General features: G+C 39.8%; 1 protein-coding gene across 8 annotated transcripts in view; it reads left to right on the top strand.

The window, feature by feature from the left end:
* LOC143027825 (nuclear distribution protein nudE-like 1) overlaps window positions 1–19841 on the top strand; it is a 114024-nt gene that overhangs the window by 75834 nt on the left and 18349 nt on the right. For 3 of the 8 annotated variants that reach the window (XR_012966653.1, XM_076189429.1, XM_076189428.1), the window contains exons 5-7: window positions 505–711; window positions 10982–11002; window positions 11753–11853. Coding sequence is in view for 6 of the 8 variants with exons in the window: in XM_076189429.1 (XP_076045544.1) it covers window positions 505–711; window positions 10982–11002; window positions 11753–11853 (329 nt within the window). In the remaining 2 variants the exon portion in view is untranslated. Of the gene's footprint in view, window positions 1–504; window positions 712–10981; window positions 11003–11752; window positions 11854–14830; window positions 14892–19841 lie in introns of all 8 variants that reach the window. The other 5 variants (XR_012966654.1, XM_076189430.1, XM_076189432.1 and 2 more) reach the window with 4 other exon arrangements.

Here is a 19841-nt window from a genome sequence, read left to right as displayed (position 1 = left end):
GAGCATGTCAAACATCTCTAAAGGTATGGATGATTTTATTAAAGTTGTATTTATGGTCAAAGGTCCATTGTAGTCTGCAGTATGTCCCATTGCTGACTACTTGTGAAAACCATTGAGTTCATACATATGTACATATACCAAAGGCTTTTTTCTCCCTTACATAGGGGTAGCCAAACACAAAGGCATAGAAACCACTCCCACCCATTCTATCCCCGTACATACTTCACTCCCCTCCACCCTCCTCCCCCTCTGTCATCTTGGCACCTCTTAGATGAATTCATAATGTATAAAAAAGGACTTGTAGTATTCATCTCCCTTCAGTGCTGTATTTGTAGTGAAGTGCAGAAGAGATATCTGTGGTGAGAGCCTGTGATTTTGTCTCCAGTTCTTGGATGTCTGATCTTGGCACTGGAATTCTCATTTTCATCAGAACAGATCTGTTTATTAATTTTACCCTCAGAACATGTTCTGACTTTGAGTTCATGGGTTTTTATTGTCTTTCAGATCTCCGTCAGGAATTGAACATCAAAGAATTTGTGCAAGATGAGCCTGACAATGACAAAGCTCTACAGAATCGTCATCAAACTGTACAGCCCAATCTTTCAAACCGTAGTGCACGTCAGTCACAATCACAAGAAATTATAGATTCAAACAAGCTTGTTTCAAACAGTCATCAGATCACCGACTCCATACCATCAACACCAGTAAAGTGTGAGTACTTTAACGTGTCCTGGTGCATTACCTAATTGTTAAAGTGACTAATAGAGAATAAGCTGTTTAGTTGAAGAAAGTTAGCATATATACAAATAGGTTATGGCCTATGTACAGTGGGTGTATTGAGTTGTAGTTTTCAATGTAAAACTAGCAGTCCCTTCCCTTCATAAATTGGATACGACTTGTTAATTTTAGTGTGTTTAGCAGGTACTGAAACTAGAGAAAGGTGGTTATCATTTTTATTAATATTATTTCACTTTTTTAAGTTTTAGACTTTTGATCATTTTAGTGTAGAGCAAACACATTGTGTTTGAAAGTCCCTAGAGGCAGTTCTCTGCTTTAGGTAAGAAATTTTTTAGCTTTTTGTCGAATTCCATTGGGTCTGTATTGGCAGAAATGATCGGTGAGTTAATCTTTCACCTTTGACCTATGATCTTATCGTAGATGACCTGCATTAGATATCAGCCTTGACACCACATTTTTTGTTGTTACATTTACAGATTCCCCTTTTTTATATTCCCAGTTTACATAGTTTTTGCTTGCCATGATCATCATACCTTTGTAATAAGGATAATGTTATAAAAGTAATTCAGGATTCTAAACTTAACAATGCTGTAGGGATGAGGTGATTTTGGCTTAATGGAATCGTTAACCATGGGTGAGCTGACTGAGGTAATGGCATCTGGAAATGAAAACTAGATGGATGGCAGTTTTATTTCCTGCTAGAATCAATGCATGATGACCTTAAGGCATACAATCTTAAATCCCTGAGCTCCGACAAGGGCATCAATGCCTAACCATCTTGCAGAATGGGTCAATCAATCAATCAATCAATCTGTCAGTTGCCCAAGATCTCACTTGCAAGAGACCCACAACTCCCATATAACCAGCATCAGCTACATTACTAGAGCAAGAAATATCGTACAAGTCTGAATAACCTCTTATGGTCAGACTGATTGGATGTCTTGGTCCAAAAACCCTAAAATATTGGTCCTTGCATTTGACACCTATAACCTTAAGCCCAAAGATAAGACCCATAAAGTGAAGGTAAACAAGAAACGTAATATTCGTGGAGCAGTTGCATGCACAAAGTTTGGTCAGCAGAAAAGAAATTGTAATAAATAAGTGCAAACATCTTATAAGGACATTGTTTAACTGTTCATCTGTAGTATGTTTTCAAACCCGCAAACTGTATATTAGAGATGGTAGTTTCCTTTGTGTTCATAAGATACTTCATGATGAATCTTGAATCTTGGGACCAGGAATGAAAACCTTCAAGGTGAAAGCTAGAGAATCCTCTCCCTGCCACTTGTTTATAGAACTTGGCACCTTTGTCTCTCTCTCCCTCACACTATGGATTGTGCCCAAAATCTCTCCATCATCAACTAATTTCCTCCACCATTATAAGGACGGCTGAGACTTTTACTGTCTCTACCTTTGACTCTCTCTTTTACCATCTCAAACTCCACTTCTTTAGTACAATATTGTCCTCAATGATAGAAGCACTGGTTATTGTTAATAAATTACTAAAAAAGAATATCCTTATACTGGGTACATGTTTAAAACGGTATATTTTAATTTTGTTAGATGAATCATTCATTCATTCAACCTTTGATGTATTGTTATGATTGTTATGCATTTTTATAATGCAGTATTTGTAATGTGAATGTTGTATGTATTGGTAGAAGTTTTCTTAGGTGCAGTACTTTTTTAATTTGTTATTTTACATTTATATTCCTGTGTGTGTTTGTGTGTGCGTGCATGTGGGTGTATGTGTATGTATGTTTATAAGAAAATATCTGCATGTGGGGTCTTGTCTATCTCCACCAAGTATTCCCACTTGGATCATAAGAGACGAGAAGAAAGGGACGGGGATTGGGACTAGGCATCCTTCTCCACAGGGGACATTCCTAAAAAAAAAAAGGAAAGGCATAAGGGTCTGGGAGTTTTCCGACCAGCACCCTAAGGTTTAGGTCTTTTAATGTGCGTGGATGTGGTACAGATGAGAGTAAAAGGGAAGCGATAGGTAGTATGTTTGTGAGAAGAAAGATGGATGTGTTGGCTTTGAGTGAAACTAAGTTGAAAGGGAAGGGTGAGTGTAAGTGGAAGGTTATCAGGAGTGAAGAGAGGGCGAGGGAGGGAAGGGATGGCTATTCTAGTAAGTGAAGAGATAGATAAACATATAGTGGAGTGGAAGGAGGTTTCCTCAAGGATAATGTGGATGAAAGTGAAACTGGGAAAGGAGATGTGGGTCTTTGTAAGTGCATGTGGGCCTGGCAGTGAGAAGAATGTAGAAGAAAGGGAGGCCTTTTGGATAGATTTAAATGAGTGCATAGAGGATTTGGGGAGAAATGTCAATGTAATAGTATTGGGAAACCTTAATGCTAGGGTAGGAAATGGTCCAATTGATGGAGTGGTTGGGAAATGTGGAGTTCCAGGAAAGAATCGTAGTGGTGAGTTGATGGTGGAAATGTGTCTAGAGAGTCGATGATAGCAAATACAGTGTTTCGGAAGAAAGTCAAGCATAAGTACACATGGGAGAGGGTGGTGGATGGAAGGGTGGTAGATAGAGCATTAATGGACTATGTAGTGGTGAATAGGATTATGATAGGAAGAGTTAAGGATGTACATGTGCTAAGGGGAGAGGGTGGGGGAATATCAGATCATTTTTTGGTGGAAGGTAAGTTGAGAGTGGAGGATAGATGGAGAAAGAGGAAAGGGACAAAAGGTAGGGAGGTGAACTCTTTAAAGGAAAAGGAGTAGGAGTACAAGAAGCTGAGAGAGGAGTGGGAGGGAGTGAAGGATAGAGTGGAGCTAGGTGTGGAGGAGGAATGGGGATGGTTCAAGGAGGGAGTCACAAAGTGTGCAAGAAGGATGGTGTGTGGAACAAGGACAGGAAGTAGAAGGAAGGGTAGTGAATTGTGGGATGAGGAAACAAAGAAGGTTGTAGAAGAGAAGTAAGCTTTCATACTTTGGTTACAAAATAGGACGAGGGAGTCATATGAGAGGTACAAAGAAAAGAGAAGTAAAGCAAAAGGTAAAGGAAATGGGGTAAGAGTATGACAGAAAATTTTGAAAGTAATAAAAAGATGTTTTGGAAAGAAATTAAGAGAGGAAGAGGAGGCGAATCAAGTAGAGAAGAAAAGGTAAAAGGTGCAGATGGAAAGATGATAATGGAAGAGAAGGCAGTAAGGGGAAGATGGGCAGAATATTTTAGGGAGTTGCTAAATGTGAAGGAGGATAGGGAGGGAAAGATAGCAGCAGTGGGAAATGCTGAGAAAATGAGAGTGATGAGTGAGGAGAATGGAGGAGAAATAAGGAAGGATGAGGTGAAGGCAGTTGTTAAGATGATGAAAGCAGGTAAGGCACCTGGTCTGGATGGATGCCATGCAGAATGTCTAAAAAAAATGAGGTACAGTGATGGTGGACTGGCTGGTGAGGTTATTTAATGTTTGCTGGAGAGAGGGTAGAGTGCCTGTATAGTTCCTCTTTACAAGGGAAAAGGGGACAAGTGTGAATGTAGTAGTTTCAGAGGGATTAGCTTGTTAACCTCTTCAGTACGGGCCAAAATCTTGCGGGCAGCATTAGCTGCCAGACGTACGATGTGTCGTAATAATACTCGCATCATAAAATATAGTCACCGCTTATATCGATTGTTCTCTCTTTCACCCGTGAATTTTGATAACCATAGAAAATGTGATGAAGACAGTTTAGAGAGTATGTCATTACGCAGGGGCAACTACAATAAATATAATCAAGACGCTGATATGGCAGCCTCACGTATCCACTTGCTCCTCATGCCGCCTATGTATGCGGCACCGTATGGAAGGGGTTAAGTGTAGTTGGGAAGGCTTATGGGAGGATTTTGATTGAGAGGATTAGGAGAGGAACAGGGGGAGTAATTGATGAGGAACAGTGTGGATTTGGGACGGGTAGAGGTTGTGTAGATCAGATCTTTGTGGTAAGACAGATATGTGAGAAAGCCATAGGAAAGGGGAAGGATGTTTTTTGGGCTTTTATGGATCTGGAAAAGGCTGGAGAGGGGGGGTCGCCGATTTAATGAAGCGGCCTTGCTGTGGATGTGCTGTGTCTTGCGACACTGCTTCTGACCCAGGGCAGTGGACAGGGTGCAGGGAAGACCCGTCATCCAGGAGGTCCTAAGATGGGAGGGAGGTTGGAGGGGTGTGGAGTGTATTCAGGGATGGAATGGGTGGGAATGATTATGCCTTTTCCTTTTTGGCTACCCCCCTTGTAAGGGGAAAAAGCCTTGGTATATGTATGTACATACATACATACATACATACATACATATACCCCTTCCAAGGGAGGTAGCCAAAAAGGGAAAGGCATAAAAACACTCCCACCCATTTCATCCCTAAATACACTCCACACCCCTCCCACCCTCCCTCTCATCTGAGCACCTCCTGGATGACGGGTCATCCCTGCACCCTGCCCACCGCCCTGGGTCAGAAGCAGTGTCGCAAGACACAGCACATCCACAGCAAGGCCGCTTCCTTTAATCGGCGACCCCCCCTCTCCGTCCCCCCTTGCATATCGCCGATATGTATGTATGTATGTAAATTCATGTATGATTCCAACTTTTGTGTGTTGTTGTGGTTGGGTGGTTGGTTGGTTTTGTGTGTGTGTGGTTGTTTGTTTTACCTAACTGTAGTACACAGGACCTAACTTAATGACCCAATTTTTAGGGTTTTGGTAGGAATTTTCTTAGACCCTCTTATGCCTTGACTTCTTGTCAGATGAACATATTGAGAGCAGGATCCCTAGTCCCATCATTCCATACCATGTATTCAGTGAGACAACAATTGATGTGGGATTATTTCTGTCACCAGCTGAAAGTAGGAGGAAGGGAACAGTTGTTGATTGTAGCAGTAGTAGTAGTAGTATAGGTTTATTCAACAATATAAAATACAATTTAGACATACATATATACAATTTTTACAAAATTAGTAGTTGAAAAGGGAGAGCGAGAAGCAAAGCTTATGGGGAGTTGCTCTCCCTTTAAGGAAAAAAATTATTTTTATTTATTTATTTTTGTTACATGTTAGTATGATACATCACATCTACACACATATATACATATATACACACATACATGCATACACATATATACACACACACACACAATGAGATGTGACATCTCTGTGTGAAAAAAAATGGAAAAAATACAGTTGGAGATGAGAGATCTTGGGGCCAGCCCTGAAACAGTGTCAGCCCCTTGAGGGTGCACCTCCAGTAGGAGGCGATTGGTTTTGAAAATGGACACTTTAGGAGATTATTTTCTGCAATTCATCTTGTTTGACCACTACTAGGTACCCATCATTAGTCCTAATTATTTGGAGACTGGGTAACATGACCTTAATCAATCCATTGCCCCTGTCTCTTGCAGAAGACCTATGGTTTTCAGGTAATTGGCAACAGCCTCAGGAAGGTCCACAAGTAGCTGGGAAGATGTATTGTGTTGACTACCAAACTCGGTACTCCAGCAACCCCCATTAGTGACCCAAAAACATCCATATGTTGATATGTGTGTGTTTTTGGGTCGCAAAGGGCGATGGTTGGATTATTGAATTTGGTAGTCTGTCTTGAAGGGCTTGTTTAGTGATCTGAATGTAGATGTTTTTTGTGTGGTACAGGTGGTTGGTATTGACGATTGAGTAATACAAACTAAAGGATCTTGTTAAAGAAGAAGAATAATGACAAGAACCTGTTTGTTTATATCGAGAGCTTTTTCCCCCTTACAGGGGAGGTAGCCAAGTGAAAAGCATATATCCACTCCCATCCATCACTATTCCTCCACTTCATATCTGCTCTCATTTTTGCCTCTTTTATATTTTACTACTTTTTTCTCTGTACCTCATATATTTCTCTCCTATTTTGCAACCAATCTGTGAATACTCATTTCTCTCCTACAACCTTTATTACTTCATCATCCCACTACTCACTACCTTTCCTTCTATTTCTTCCCATCTTCCTTGTTCCACACACCATCTTTGCACACCTTGTGACTCCCTCCTTGAAACGTTTCCATTCCTCCACTCCTAGCTCAACTCTATCCATCACTTCCTTCCACTCTTCTCTCAGCTTCTTGTACTCTTAGGCTTTGTATTTACCTAGTTTTAATTTTGCAGGAGAAGAGCTATGCTCGTAGTAACCCGCAGGTTCCTGCATCCAGTTCTTAAAATTGTGTATAGTTTTGGCACTCGCTGTTTTCTTTTTCAATTTGTTCCATGTATCTATTACTCTGTGGAAAGATGTTCTTTTTCAAATCTCTTCTGTAACTGTCCTTCTTAAGGACAGTTAAAGAAAATTTAAATGAGTGCATAGGGGGTGTAGTGAGAAATGTCAAACCTAGTATTCAGGAGAGTCTAGCATAAGTACACATAGGAGAAGGTAATGGATGGAAGGGTGGTAGAAAGGTCTTTGATGGACTATATAGAGGTAACCAGGAGAAGAGTAGGAAACGTTTTGGATGTACATGTTCTTAGGGAAGAGAGTGAGGGAATATCAGATCTTTATGGAAGGTAAGTTTAAAGGGGTAGTATGTGTGAGTAAATTTTGACGCAGCCCGAAGGGTTTTCTCCCAGTCCTCTCCTTATATGCAAAGGGGGGGTCGCCGATTAAATGAAGCGGCCTTGCTGTGGATGTGCTGTGTCTTGCGACACTGCTTCTGACCCAGGGCGGTGGGCAGGGTGCAGGGATGACCCGTCATCCAGGAGGTGCTCAGATGAGAGGGAGGGTGGGAGGGGTGTGGAATGTATGTAGGGATGAAATGGGTGGGAGTGTTTTTATGCCTTTCCCTTTTTGGCTACCTCCCTTGTAAGGGGGAAAAAGCCTTGGTATATGTATGTAAGTTTAAAGTGGAGGATAGATGGAGAAAGAGGAAAAGGTCAGAAGGTAGGTGCTTAGAGTAAACTTTAAATGAGAGAAAAAGAGTACAAGAAGCTGAGAGAAGAGTGGGAGGGAGTGAAGGATAAAGTAGAACTAGAGTGGAAGAGGAATGGGTGCTTTTCAAGGTGGGAGTCACAAGGTATGCAAAGATGGTGCGTGGAACAAGGAGGACGGGAGGAAATAGGAGGAAGGGTAGAGAGTGGTGGGGTGAGGAAGCAAAGAATGGTGTAGAAGAGAGGAAATGAGCATTCACAGATTTAGTACAAAATAAGATGAGAGAATCATATGAGAGGTACAAAGAAAAAAGTAAAGCATAAGATAAAGGAGGCAAACAGGAGAGTGGTTGTGAAATGGGGTAAGAGTATGACATAAAATTTTGAAAATAAATGTTTGGAAGGAAATTAAGAGGAAGAGGCAAATCAAGTAGAGAAAATGTAAAAGGTGCAGATGGAGAGATGATAATGGAAGAGATGGCAGTAAGAGGAAGACGGGTAGAGTATTTTAGGGAGTTGCTAAATGTGAAGGAGGAAAGGTGGTTGCAGTAGGAAGTATTAAGAAAATAATAGTGATCAATGAGGGAAATGGAGGAGCAATAAGGAAGATGAGATGAATGCAGTTATTAAAATGATGAGAGCAGGTAAAGCACCTGGGTTGGAAGGGTCTCATGCAGTGTCTAAAAAAGGGAGGTACAGTTATGGTGGACTGGCTGGTGAGGTTATTTAATGTTTGTCCAAAAGAGGGTAGAGTGCCAAAAGACTGGAGGAGTGCCTGTATAGTTCCACTTTATAAGGGAAATGGGGACAAGTGTGTGTGTGTAGTAGTTTCAGAGGGATCAGCTTGTTGAGTGTAGTTGGGAAGGCTTATGTTTTCTTCTTCTTCTTCTTCTTCCTCTTCTTCCTCTTCCTCTTCTTCAAGGATTTGGAAAAGGCTTTTGACAAAATGGACAGGAAGGCAATGTGGGAGGTACTGCAGATACATGTGATAAGAGGAAAGCTTTTAAGAGCAATCTAGAGAGTAGTAGAACTTATGTTAGAATTAGAAATAGAGAGTGAGTGGTTTAAGTTAAAGGTGGGACTTTGCCAGGGATGTGTTATGTCACCTTGGCTGTTCAATTTATACATGGATGGGGTGGTGAGAGAGATAAACATGAAGGTAATCCAGTGATTGGAGATGGTTGGAGAAAAATGAGAGATGAACCAGTTGTTTGCTGATGACACTGCTTGTAGCAGGATGAGAGGAGAGATTAAGGAAGTTAGTGACGGAGTTTGGGAAAGTGTGCGAAAGAAGGAAGTTGAAGGTAAATGTGGGTAAAAGTAAGGTGATGAGATATACAAGGGGAGAAGATAACAGCAAATTGGAAGTGAGCATTAAGGGAAAGAGACTGGAGGAACTGGATAGTTATACTTGGGTGTAAATGTGGCAGGAAAGGGAGGAGGGGAGGTGGAAGTAGAATGTAGGTTGAGAGAAGCAAGTAAATTCCTTGGGGGATTAAAAAGTGTAACGAGAAATAGATATTTGGGAATGGATGCTAAGAGGTGATTATATGAAGGGGTGAGTGTGCTTACAGCACTGTATGGGGCAGAAACATGGAACATAAGAGATGATGAGTTTAAATGTGTTTGAGATGAACTACCTGAGAAGTATGATGGTTGTTAGGCTGGATTGTGTGAAAAATGAGGTTGTGAGTATGAGATTGGGGGTGAAAAGGGAGTTGGGAGATGGGGTTATGAAAGAGTATTGGGATGTTTTGGACACATTGAAAGAATAACTGAAGAAAGATTAGTAAAAGAGGTGTAGAAGGCAGAGGTGGGGAAAGTGTACATGAGGGAGCAACCAAGGAAGATGGATGGATGGGGTAAAAGGGGCATTGGGAAAGAGGGGGAATGTCAGTTGAGGAAGGGAGAAGACAGAAGATAGGGGTGAATGGAGAATGATTGTGTATGGATGATGCAGTGATGGATGGGGTGTGAGAGAGTGTGTGAAAAATGAATTGACGCAGCCCGAAGGGATTTCTTCCTTCTCTTTTTTCTGCATGAGCGGACAGAGGTGGGGGGGTGGGTTGATAATTAAATGAAGTGGCCTTGCTGTGGATGTAGTGTGTCATGCTTCATTGCTTCTGACCCAGGGCAGTGTATAATATGAAGGGATGACCCATCATCCAGGAGAAGGCAAGAAAAGAGGTAGGGAGGGAGGGGTGTTGGAATGGAAGTGGAGTATGTGAGAATGAAATGGGTGGGAGTGGATTTATACCATTGACTTTGGCTACCTCCCTTGTAAGGGGGGGAAAAAGCTGTTGGTATCTCTATGTATGCATGTACGATGTCCTCTTAATTGTTAGATAACATACTGTGGATGGAAAGTTAGTGATGCATTACTGGTGTCTGGTGCCCGTAAGTTGATCTCATTATTGCTTTTACTGTGAGAGGCTTTTAAGTTTGTGGTGAAGGTCATACGTACATAGAATTTGAAGCAAAATATTTAGTGTTGGAAAGTAAAACTTTTTTTTTTTTTTTTTCTGCTGTTTTCTGGTTAGGGTGATGCTGGGATTTTATTGTGAGATCATCTGAATATTGGAGAGCTTTGCATTTGTGTGGGGGTTTGTGGTTGTGTAAGTATATACCAGTGTTTTTTTTCCCTTAGTTATGGGAGAAAAATGTATTATACATGCATACCAAATGAGAGCTTTGCATTTGTGTGGGGGTTTGTGGTTGTGTATGTATATACCAGTGTTTTTGTTTTTCCTTAGTTATGGGAGAAAAATGTATTATACATGCATACCAAATGGGTTTCTCTCTCTTATAAAGGGTGGTCATGGTTCATTAAATTCCATGCTACAAAGTCCTCTGCAAGGGGAGGAGTTTGTGACATTAAACCATATCATAAAGGGTGGTGACACTGGGTCTTGCGACACTGCTTCTGACCCAGGTGCAGGGATGACCCGTCATTCAGGAGGTGCTAAGATAAGAGGGAGGGTGGAGGGGTGTGGAGTGTATTCAGGGATGGAATGGGTGGGAATGATTTTATGCCTTTTTCTTTTTGGCTACCCCCCTTGTAAGGGGGAAAAAGCCTTGGTATATGTATGTATGTATAAAGGGTGGCAGTCAAAGCATACACTCATCCCACACCCATCAAAACTTGTTCATATCCATTCATCATAGCACCTTATGGACGAAGGGTCATTCACAAACCCTGCTACAGTGTTTGGGTCAAAGGTATTTCATCGAGACAAAGCAGCTCCCTTTTCATCCACAAAACTTGTGGAATAGACAAGGACCTCACTTTGGGCAACATCATTTCCTTCCTTCATTTATGTTTCCTCTCCATTAATATGTCTTTTGCACTTTTCCTTGCTCAGCAGACATTCCTGAAGTGTCCACAGGTGATTATATAAAATGCCAGTGATGTGTTATGTCACCTTGGATGTTCAATTTATACATGAATGGGGATGTTGAGAGAGGTAAACACGAGTAATGGGCTAGGGATTGGAAATGGTTAAAGAAAATGGAGAAAAATGGGAGATGAACCAATTCTTGTTTGCTGACAATACTGCTTGTAGTGGGATCAGAGGAGGGACTAAGGAAGTTGTTGATGTTTGGGGAGGTTATTGAAACTTATTAGAGCACACAAGTGACTGCTGATATCTTGTTGGGGACATTCTAAAGGTGGATATATGAAATTACCATGAAAATTTTTAAATTTTATGACTTGGGGCATTGTATTAGGTAGTGAAACAGAATGGAAGTGAGAAAGTATCGGGTATGAAAGGCATAAGTGGGAAGGTATGAGTGTTGTTTACCAGTATTTAGAATTTGTTAGTGGTACATTACAAAAGATTGTGCTTGCTATGCTTAGATTTAAATCTAGAAAGTATGTAGATAGTGTGATTTTGGAAAGGAAAAAAACTTGTATCAGATTTGGTGTGTTGATAAAATGTTCCATTTGGAGTATAGTATATTAATTCCCCCTAGATTTGATTCAACTTTGTGAAATCTTGTTGCCTCCCATTGGCAGAATTTAATTAATAAAGTTTTTGTTAGAATATTTTGTCCCATGAGACTTACCCTGAGGTTGCTTTTCCTTTTCATAATATTGTATGCTTATGGTTGTTTTGTGTCCTGAATGTTGACAGCGCAATCTCTGCACAACATGACTAATGGCAGTGTGCCCATGACCCCATCAGCAAGGATATCAGCGCTCAACATCGTAGGAGACTTGCTGCGCAAAGTGGGGGTAAGTATTTACAGAAATAAAAAGTTCAGCATTCCTTCTCTCATTGTACATTGGGCTTCCAGATTTCCCCTTGTATGTCCTACTTTTCTTGAAAATTTCTTTGTCCTGTAATTGGCAAATTCAAAGTGGTTAGTAAATAAGATTATCTTTATTATAAATGTAGTAGCTAGTTTATCTCTGTTGCAGCTTTTAATGACCGTATTGGGCTATTCATCTGACTTTGTGAAATGATTGAAGAACCAATTAAGTTATGGCTTCACTGCTAAGACTTAACTGGTAAAAAAAAATTATAATAGTGGATGCACAACTGTAGTGAGAGAGGTTCTTTATCACTGTGTGTGCTAACAGCTAGCAAGATTGTAGTCATGTTAGTCTATGTACCAATAACAAGTTAGACAAAATTTCTTTCTAATGGGTGCCTAGCACATTAATCAGTATAATTGCAAATGTTAGTATTGTTAGAATAATCCTTTGCATACAACCTAAGCATGATTTTTATTTTATTTTTTTAATTGGATGGAGTGCCAGTTTATATAACCAATTTATTTGCCATGTTACAATTTTATTTGTTTCATGTTATTAGATTGATGGAAAACTTCAAGGGCTCTGCTATGGAGGAGCCATGCTTTGTTGCATTGCTGCTTTTGATCCAAGTAGGATGGTGGGGGTTAGGGTGACCCTTCATCCTAGAGATGCTGAGATGAAAGGAGTGGTTTAATAGGTTTAATTTATGATGCGAGTGTCTGCTTTAATTCAGTCATCCCTCTTACAGGCAGAAAGACCTTCAGTATGTATATACATAGAAAATTGCCAAATTTAAGTATGTAAGTTTGGTTATTGTAATATATGTGCGTATATACAAAGAATGTGGTACTAGAAGTGGAAGTGAAAAATGGAAGAGGTGGGACAGAGGTAAACCTTGATTGGTGGGTGTTGTAAAAGTGATAAAAGGATAGAAAAGTGAATAGGAAGAAAAGAAACGAGAAACATGGAATATTCTTTCAGACTTTCAATGTTAATGTTAGGAAGGTTTGGATAAATTGAATTAAGAATACAATGTGGAGGCTATCATCTTATGAACATGGAGGGTGGCTATGTGGAAGTATACTTATTGTCTTAACAGCATGGGATTTAAAAAAAAAGAGAGAGAGGGAGATGGAAGTGAGGTTTGAGGTTTTACAAAAGTATGATAAAGAATGTATAGTGAATTCTATGAATGTAAATATAGGCTATAGGGACAGGATATAGATAGGTGTGAAGAGTGGAAGAAGGGAAGAAATGTTAGTGCATAGAAAGTGCAAAAAAGCAGTAAATAATTCAGTGGCAAAGGAGAGTTGTTGCATAGGGAAAATTGTATGTGATTCATTGGTTGCCAAGTGATTTTAGATTAGGATTATTTTACAGAAAATGTATATGTTGAATATTAATGAAAATGTAAGAATAATGTAACTTTTATGGAGGAGTTGAATATGGACAATAGAATAAATGGGTTACTGATAGAGATGGGTACATAAGGGTACTTACGCTGAAAACTGTAGGAGTTATGAAATTAGAAAGATTTTTGTAGGTCATCCATAAAAGTATGATGGTTACTAGGGATTACAAGGCTGGATAATGAGAAATGAGGAGGTGAGGAGGAGAGTGGGGGTGGAAAGGGGGATGAGGTTGATGGAAGAGTGTTGGGATGGTTTGGACGCATGTGGAGAATGAATGAAGAAAGATTGGGGGTGGAGGTGGATGGAGTGAACATGGGGGGGGGCAGCCAAGAGTGGGATGGATGGATGGGGTGGAGGGGGCATTGGAAGGGAGGGGGCTGTCTGCTGAGGAAGGAGGGGAAAAGACAGAAAATGGGGCTGAGTGGAAAATTATTGTGTATGGATGATGATGATGGTGATGTGATGCATGGAAGGGAGTGGGTGGGGGATGGGAGGGTTAGGAAATGTGTGTGAATGCTATTTGGTTTGGATGGACCCTGAAGGAATTTCTCTCGGTCTCCCCTTATTCTGCATGAGATGCTGAAGAGTCGGGGGGTTGCCAATTGAATGAAGCAGTCTTGCTGTGGATGTACTTTGTATTACTTCATCCCTTCTGACCCAGGGGAGTGAGCAAGATTCAGGGATGACCCGTTGTTCAGGAGGAGCTGAGAAAAGAGGGAGGGAGGTGGTGAAAGGAAGTGGAGTTTGTGGGGAATGGATTTATGTCTTTGACTTTGGCTATCCCTTGTAAGGGGGAAAAAAGCCCTTGATGTATGTATTTACCAAGTTTTATTATATGGGAAGAGAGCTATGCTCCTAGTGAGTCTTTGTATCTTTCAGCATCATTTATATATCCATAAAAGTATTAGATGATTGGTTTGAAGGAGTGCTTAGCAAGAAATTAATTACCATGTAAAGATAAATTTTTGTGCTGTCTTGCTACATTGCTTCTGACCCAGGGCAATGGGTAAGGTGCAGGGATGACCCATCATCCAGGAGTCAAGAAAAAGGTGAGGGAGTGGTGGTGAATAGGAGTGGAGTATGTGGGGATGAAATGGGTGGGAGTGGATTTATGCATTTGACTTTGGCTACCTCCCTTGTAAGGAGGAAAAATCCCATGGTATATGTATGTAAAGATAACTGTTGCTGGTTACCTAAAGACAGGTTTTCTGCAAGACGCACTAGGGGCAATGTATTGATTGATTGATACAACTAAAAGTGTGATGTAAATAGCAAAAGCATTGTAAGATTTCTCAAATAAGAGGCAAGCTTATTAAAGTGGGACTTGAAATTATTTCTATATGGATACCTTAGATTTTTGAATATTTAAAGTTCATTGTGTTCTGTGCAGGTCATGATGAATGTATAGCATTTATGTAGTAGTTGATTTAGAGAATGCACAAAAGCATGGATAAGAGTATGAGAAAAAATGAGTGGGAAGTTAGTGAGCTTTTAAGAGTAAGTGGATAGGAATAGGAAATTTAATTGTTTGATATTTACAGATGTATCGGTGCTGGTGCTAGAACTAAACGGGTTTATAGACGTGGATATGCGACTTGAAGGGTAAAGGCTCCTTACACAGCTGTAAATGTTACAGCAAAAGAATTTCTAATGTTGCAGTCATGTTAAATCGTGCTGCATTAACAGTTTGAAAGTCAAATCAATGGCTGCTAGAATGATTTAATTTGTGGCTTTAAATATTTCTGACTGTCCTTGTGCTAACAGTTGTTTGCATATAACCTAAAGCCTGTACAGTATTGATTTTTTTTAGATAGGTGCAAAATGTTCAATGTTGATTATTGATTTGATATTTTGTAATAATTATGTATTGCTCAAAGTTTCACTGATTGGAAACCCACAACTCCAATGTGGCTGGTAATAGTTCAGATCTGTCTGGGAAGAAACATTGTACTGTCGTGCATGTTGTATTGGTATGGGACGTTGTATGTCACTGGTTCAGTAGTGGGAGGAAGGGAGCAATTATTAATTGTCAGCACTCCATATGTGAAAAAATGGAAGAAATCCAATCAAAGTTGATAGATTTTGGGGCTGGTGTGGAGTATTAGTGGAAGCTGATTGGGGCTGCACCTCGTGATAGAGGTGTGGGTGTTAATAGGTGATAGTGAGATCATTCTCTCTAATGTCTCTCAGGACCACTATATTCAGGTACCCATCATTGACCCTTGAAGGTTCCAGGAATTAAAAATATAAGTGATTGTGGTGAAAGATGTATTTGATTTATTTAGAATTATGCATGTACCACATACTAGGGAAGCTCATTGGCAGACTGGCTTAGTGTGTTGTTATTTGGGTGAGAGGTCATGAGTAGAGGTGGTTCAAGGCTGTAATGGCAAGTTTTTAGTGATGACATACTATATTAATTCTCTGCTTCAGAAAGTCTGCAAGGAGGCATTGTCCTCGCTCACACTGAGAGGGAGTTTGACATTAAATCAAATCAAACCAGTACATGTATAGTTATAAAACAGATGGGACTGCTTGACCAGACAGTCTTGGGAATGTCAACAACAGCAACAAGTATGAAGCATCGTAGAGTGTTTTAGGGACCTCTGTCATGTTGATTGAATTTCTTTGTTCATGGTGTGAATGCTATGACTCCTGGGGTTTTTAGTTTGTGTATAATATACAGATGGTGAGGCTTTAGAGCAGCGAGATGTATATTTTTATATTTATTTATTTATTTGTCTATTCAGGTTTAGGATGTCTGTTTTGATATATTCTGGATGCTTAGTTCAAAGTAAAATCTCTCCCAAGGTTTTCAAGCATAACAGAATGACTTTGTTCAATTTGTAAATCAAAGTGTTATCATTAGTGCTTGGCTACTGGTGTATATTTACACAAGTAGCATCTTTTGAAAATTGTTTTCATATCTTTAAGGGATGGATCAGTTGGTGTAGTGAAGATACATGGTGTATATTTGTTAGTAGTCTACATTGGGTTTGGAGGCATTAAGATGAATGAAGTTGTAGTTTGTTTTCTTTAATCTCTCCATCTAGACCAGTCTACAACTCAAATAATTTCACGAGGAAAATACTGGCGGTTGCCTACGGTGCTATTTACGTACAAATTGAAATTGGCTGTTACCAAATTAGAAAGTTGTATACAATTTATTCTGTACTCTACTGCTGAATCTACTTGTACCATGTATGATACATGAGCTGAGCATGGACACTCGGTATTCATGCATAGGTTTTAAGTATATATACAGTAGAAGCCCGATCTAACGAACTAATTCAGCCAAGGTCCAGTCCGCTAAATTGAATTTTCCATTAAATTGAGCGAGTGAGCGTTGGTGTAACAGTGTTGCCAGAGTGGATTATAAAAATTATACGTACCTAGAAATTCCCTAGTGTACACACACACACACATACAGTATATATATTATTGTAAGTGAATTATAGGCAGCACAATCGTGAATTGCAAATGAACGGCAACGTGCAGTAATTTGTTGCAACGTGTGTGTGTGTGTCGTGTAACAATGACATAGCTGTCTGTGAATTTTGCGGAATATTAGTCATAGCTTCGTGTTTGGTTCGATGTACATAATTCTAGCGATTAATAGGACTGGGCAGTTGGTTTTTGGATAGTGAGCGTTATTGTTGTGTTGTTGCAGAAAACGTAGTTCGTTGTTATAGAAGTGTTTTTCGTGGTGATTACTCTCGCGTACTGATTTTGAATTTTCCCATCAACTTACTGTTTCATTATTTTGTTTTCCTATTATAGCGTCTATTTCTACTTGAATATATTTCTGCTACAATTATACTTTATACATATACTGAATTATATATTATTGTATATATATTATAGTACGTATATATATATATATATAATATTTAGATACCTCCAAAGTACTAAATTATAAATTTTTCCTTGACTCCACCACCACAATCTGGTAATATTGGACTCTGAAACACGCATGTGGCCAGTTGACGGAAAATGCTCAACTTAGCTTACTGTTCCCGCTAAATTGAGTTATTTCCGTAGACGCGCGTCTGGGCAGCTAACGGAAAATGGTCATCTTAGCGGACCATTTCCGCTAAGTTGAGCATTTTCGTTATTGCTATTTGCAGTTCGCTAAATTGAGATTCGTTAAATTGGGCTTCTACACATACATACAAGCAATGGAAACCCATAGAAAATTATATTGGTCATATGATGACTTGCAGTTGGCATTGGCCAATAAGATGTCCAAATGACCGTGAGTGAGGTCTGACACAATAGATGGTCCTGCGGGAGTTTTTTGGAGAGGTTGTGATCTGACATCCTGTAGCTAAAATGCATGTGTGAATGTGTGTGCATGCTGGACATCTAAGGGATTGAATATTTCTTTCAATCATCTTGCAACATTGGTGATAGAAATGGAATGGTCACTATCAGTCTGTCAATCTATATACCAAGGACTTTTTCCTCCTTATAAGGGAGGTAGCCAAGTCACAGGAATCCACCCATTCCCACCCATACCACTTGTTTCCCCCTCATCTTAGCTCCTTATAGATTAAGGGTCATCCCTGTCCACTGCCCGGGTTAGAAACCATGCACCAAGACACAGCACATCCACAGCTGGGCCGCTTCACTTGTGTGGCGGAACACCACTAATCCCTCTTCACAGACAAAGAATGGTTACAGAAGAATTAAAAATACAAGTGGTGATATTTTCACTTAAGGAAAATTTGGTAGAAAAAGAAATTATGATTTGCAAAGTGTGGTTGAAAATGACCTAAAGTATACTTCATATTTTAAAAACCAGGGATTACAAGATTGGATAGGGTGAGAAATGAAGTGATGATGAGAGCAGGAGTGGAAGTGGAGCAGTCAGATAGGGCTGATGAAATATTATTGGAATGATTTGGGCATGTAGAAAGAATGAGCGAGGAAAAATAAGGAAAGAGTATGGAGAGGAAAGGTGGATAGAGTGAACTTGAGTGGATGACTAAAGATGAGATGGGTGGATGGGGTGAAGGGGGTTTTGAGCAAGAGGGGCATGTCTGTTGAGCAGGGAAAGGAGAAGGCAGGGGGTTAGTGAGGGTTGAAAATTGCCATGCATGGATGATACTTTTGATGCAGCCTAAAGGGATTTCTCCCTATCATCTGTAAAGCATTTGATGTCTGTGAACTCTTGATTGACCATAACATTCACCAGTTGGTAGAATTTGACAGTGGTGGCAGTTTTCTTGCAATCTTTTTCTCTCTTGAATTAATGGCTTTTGGTGATGTATTTTTTTATGCATTTCTCTTTGGTCCATAGGAAGAAAAGTGCTTTAAGGAGTAGCTATCATCTTAGAATTTTGTTTAACTGGGGATTGAGTATGTAGACAGCATTGTGGCATATTTCTAGATTTCATTTTGATGTGATGCAAAAGTTCATTAGAATTTATCCAGAAACATTGCATATTAATCCGGACTTGCACCAAAATTTTCCTTTGTAACTTTCCCAGATGTACAAAAGTTCCAAGGTACAATATTTCATCTGTCTTAATCATCCAAGTCCTGAGTTAAGATTACATTAATCCATAATCCTTCAGGTTTGCAGGGCTGCTTGTAGTGTCTTGCTTGCTTTGCTTTGCATTTGCTTTTTATTATGGACGGGTCAGGAGCATTTCCAATGTCCATTGCTTATTTGCTGCTCTAATAATATATTAAAAAAAAGTATTTTCCTCAAAGAGAAGGAAGAACCACACTAGCATGACAATACCAATACAGAATAGCCCTGACCATAGAGACAAACTGCCCTAAATTGAAAAAATTCAACCATCACACACAACACACTGAACACCTCATCCTACACTACCTCACTTTAGCCATACCCAGATAACACCACAATATTTCTTCTTTGAGTGATTAAGGGGCCAATCTGGTGGCTGTTGCCAATCACTTGGGAGCCAAAGGTCTCTTGCAAGAGACCTGGGGCAATGGGTTAAGTGATTTATTTCCTTTATATTTTAATATCAAGGTATCCTGCCTTGCTGCATTGCCTTTGGTTTGAGTAGTGTGGCAGGGAACAGGGATGACCCTTCTATCATTAAAATGCTGGGATGGGAGGGATATTGAATAGTAACGTGTATGGATGGGTGCATGCTGTAACTAACCTAACTTCTTTAAAAGGTGAAAAGGGTTTATGGTGTATACAGGAAAAGAACAATTGTGGAGTTTTGCTTCTTGCTCTCCAATTATCATATTTTGTGTATTCTAATTGTAGTACACAGGAAGGTGTGTGTGTTTCATCCACTTGTACACTTAAGAAAAGCTAAAAGTACTCCTGTACTTTCAGCTGGTGGCAGAAAAATTACTGATACAGCATTAGCAACAGTCCAAAATTGCTGACTAGAAATGTGTGTGAGGGTCCTAAGACTGTTATCAGCCACTGTAGGTTTCCAGTTGATGAAATTTGAGGCAGTTGTTAAATTGAAGTTTGGTATTGAATAGATGTCATGGAATAGATAAATGAAAAAGCGTTGCTGTTCCCATATTAATGGAGTAAATAATATATTAGATACT

The sequence above is a fragment of the Oratosquilla oratoria genome, chromosome 8, assembly GCF_046742065.1.
Source record: "Oratosquilla oratoria isolate Oo_2021 chromosome 8, ASM4674206v1, whole genome shotgun sequence".
Taxonomy (NCBI): domain Eukaryota; kingdom Metazoa; phylum Arthropoda; class Malacostraca; order Stomatopoda; family Squillidae; genus Oratosquilla; species Oratosquilla oratoria.
This window is presented reverse-complemented; position numbering and strand designations above follow the sequence as displayed.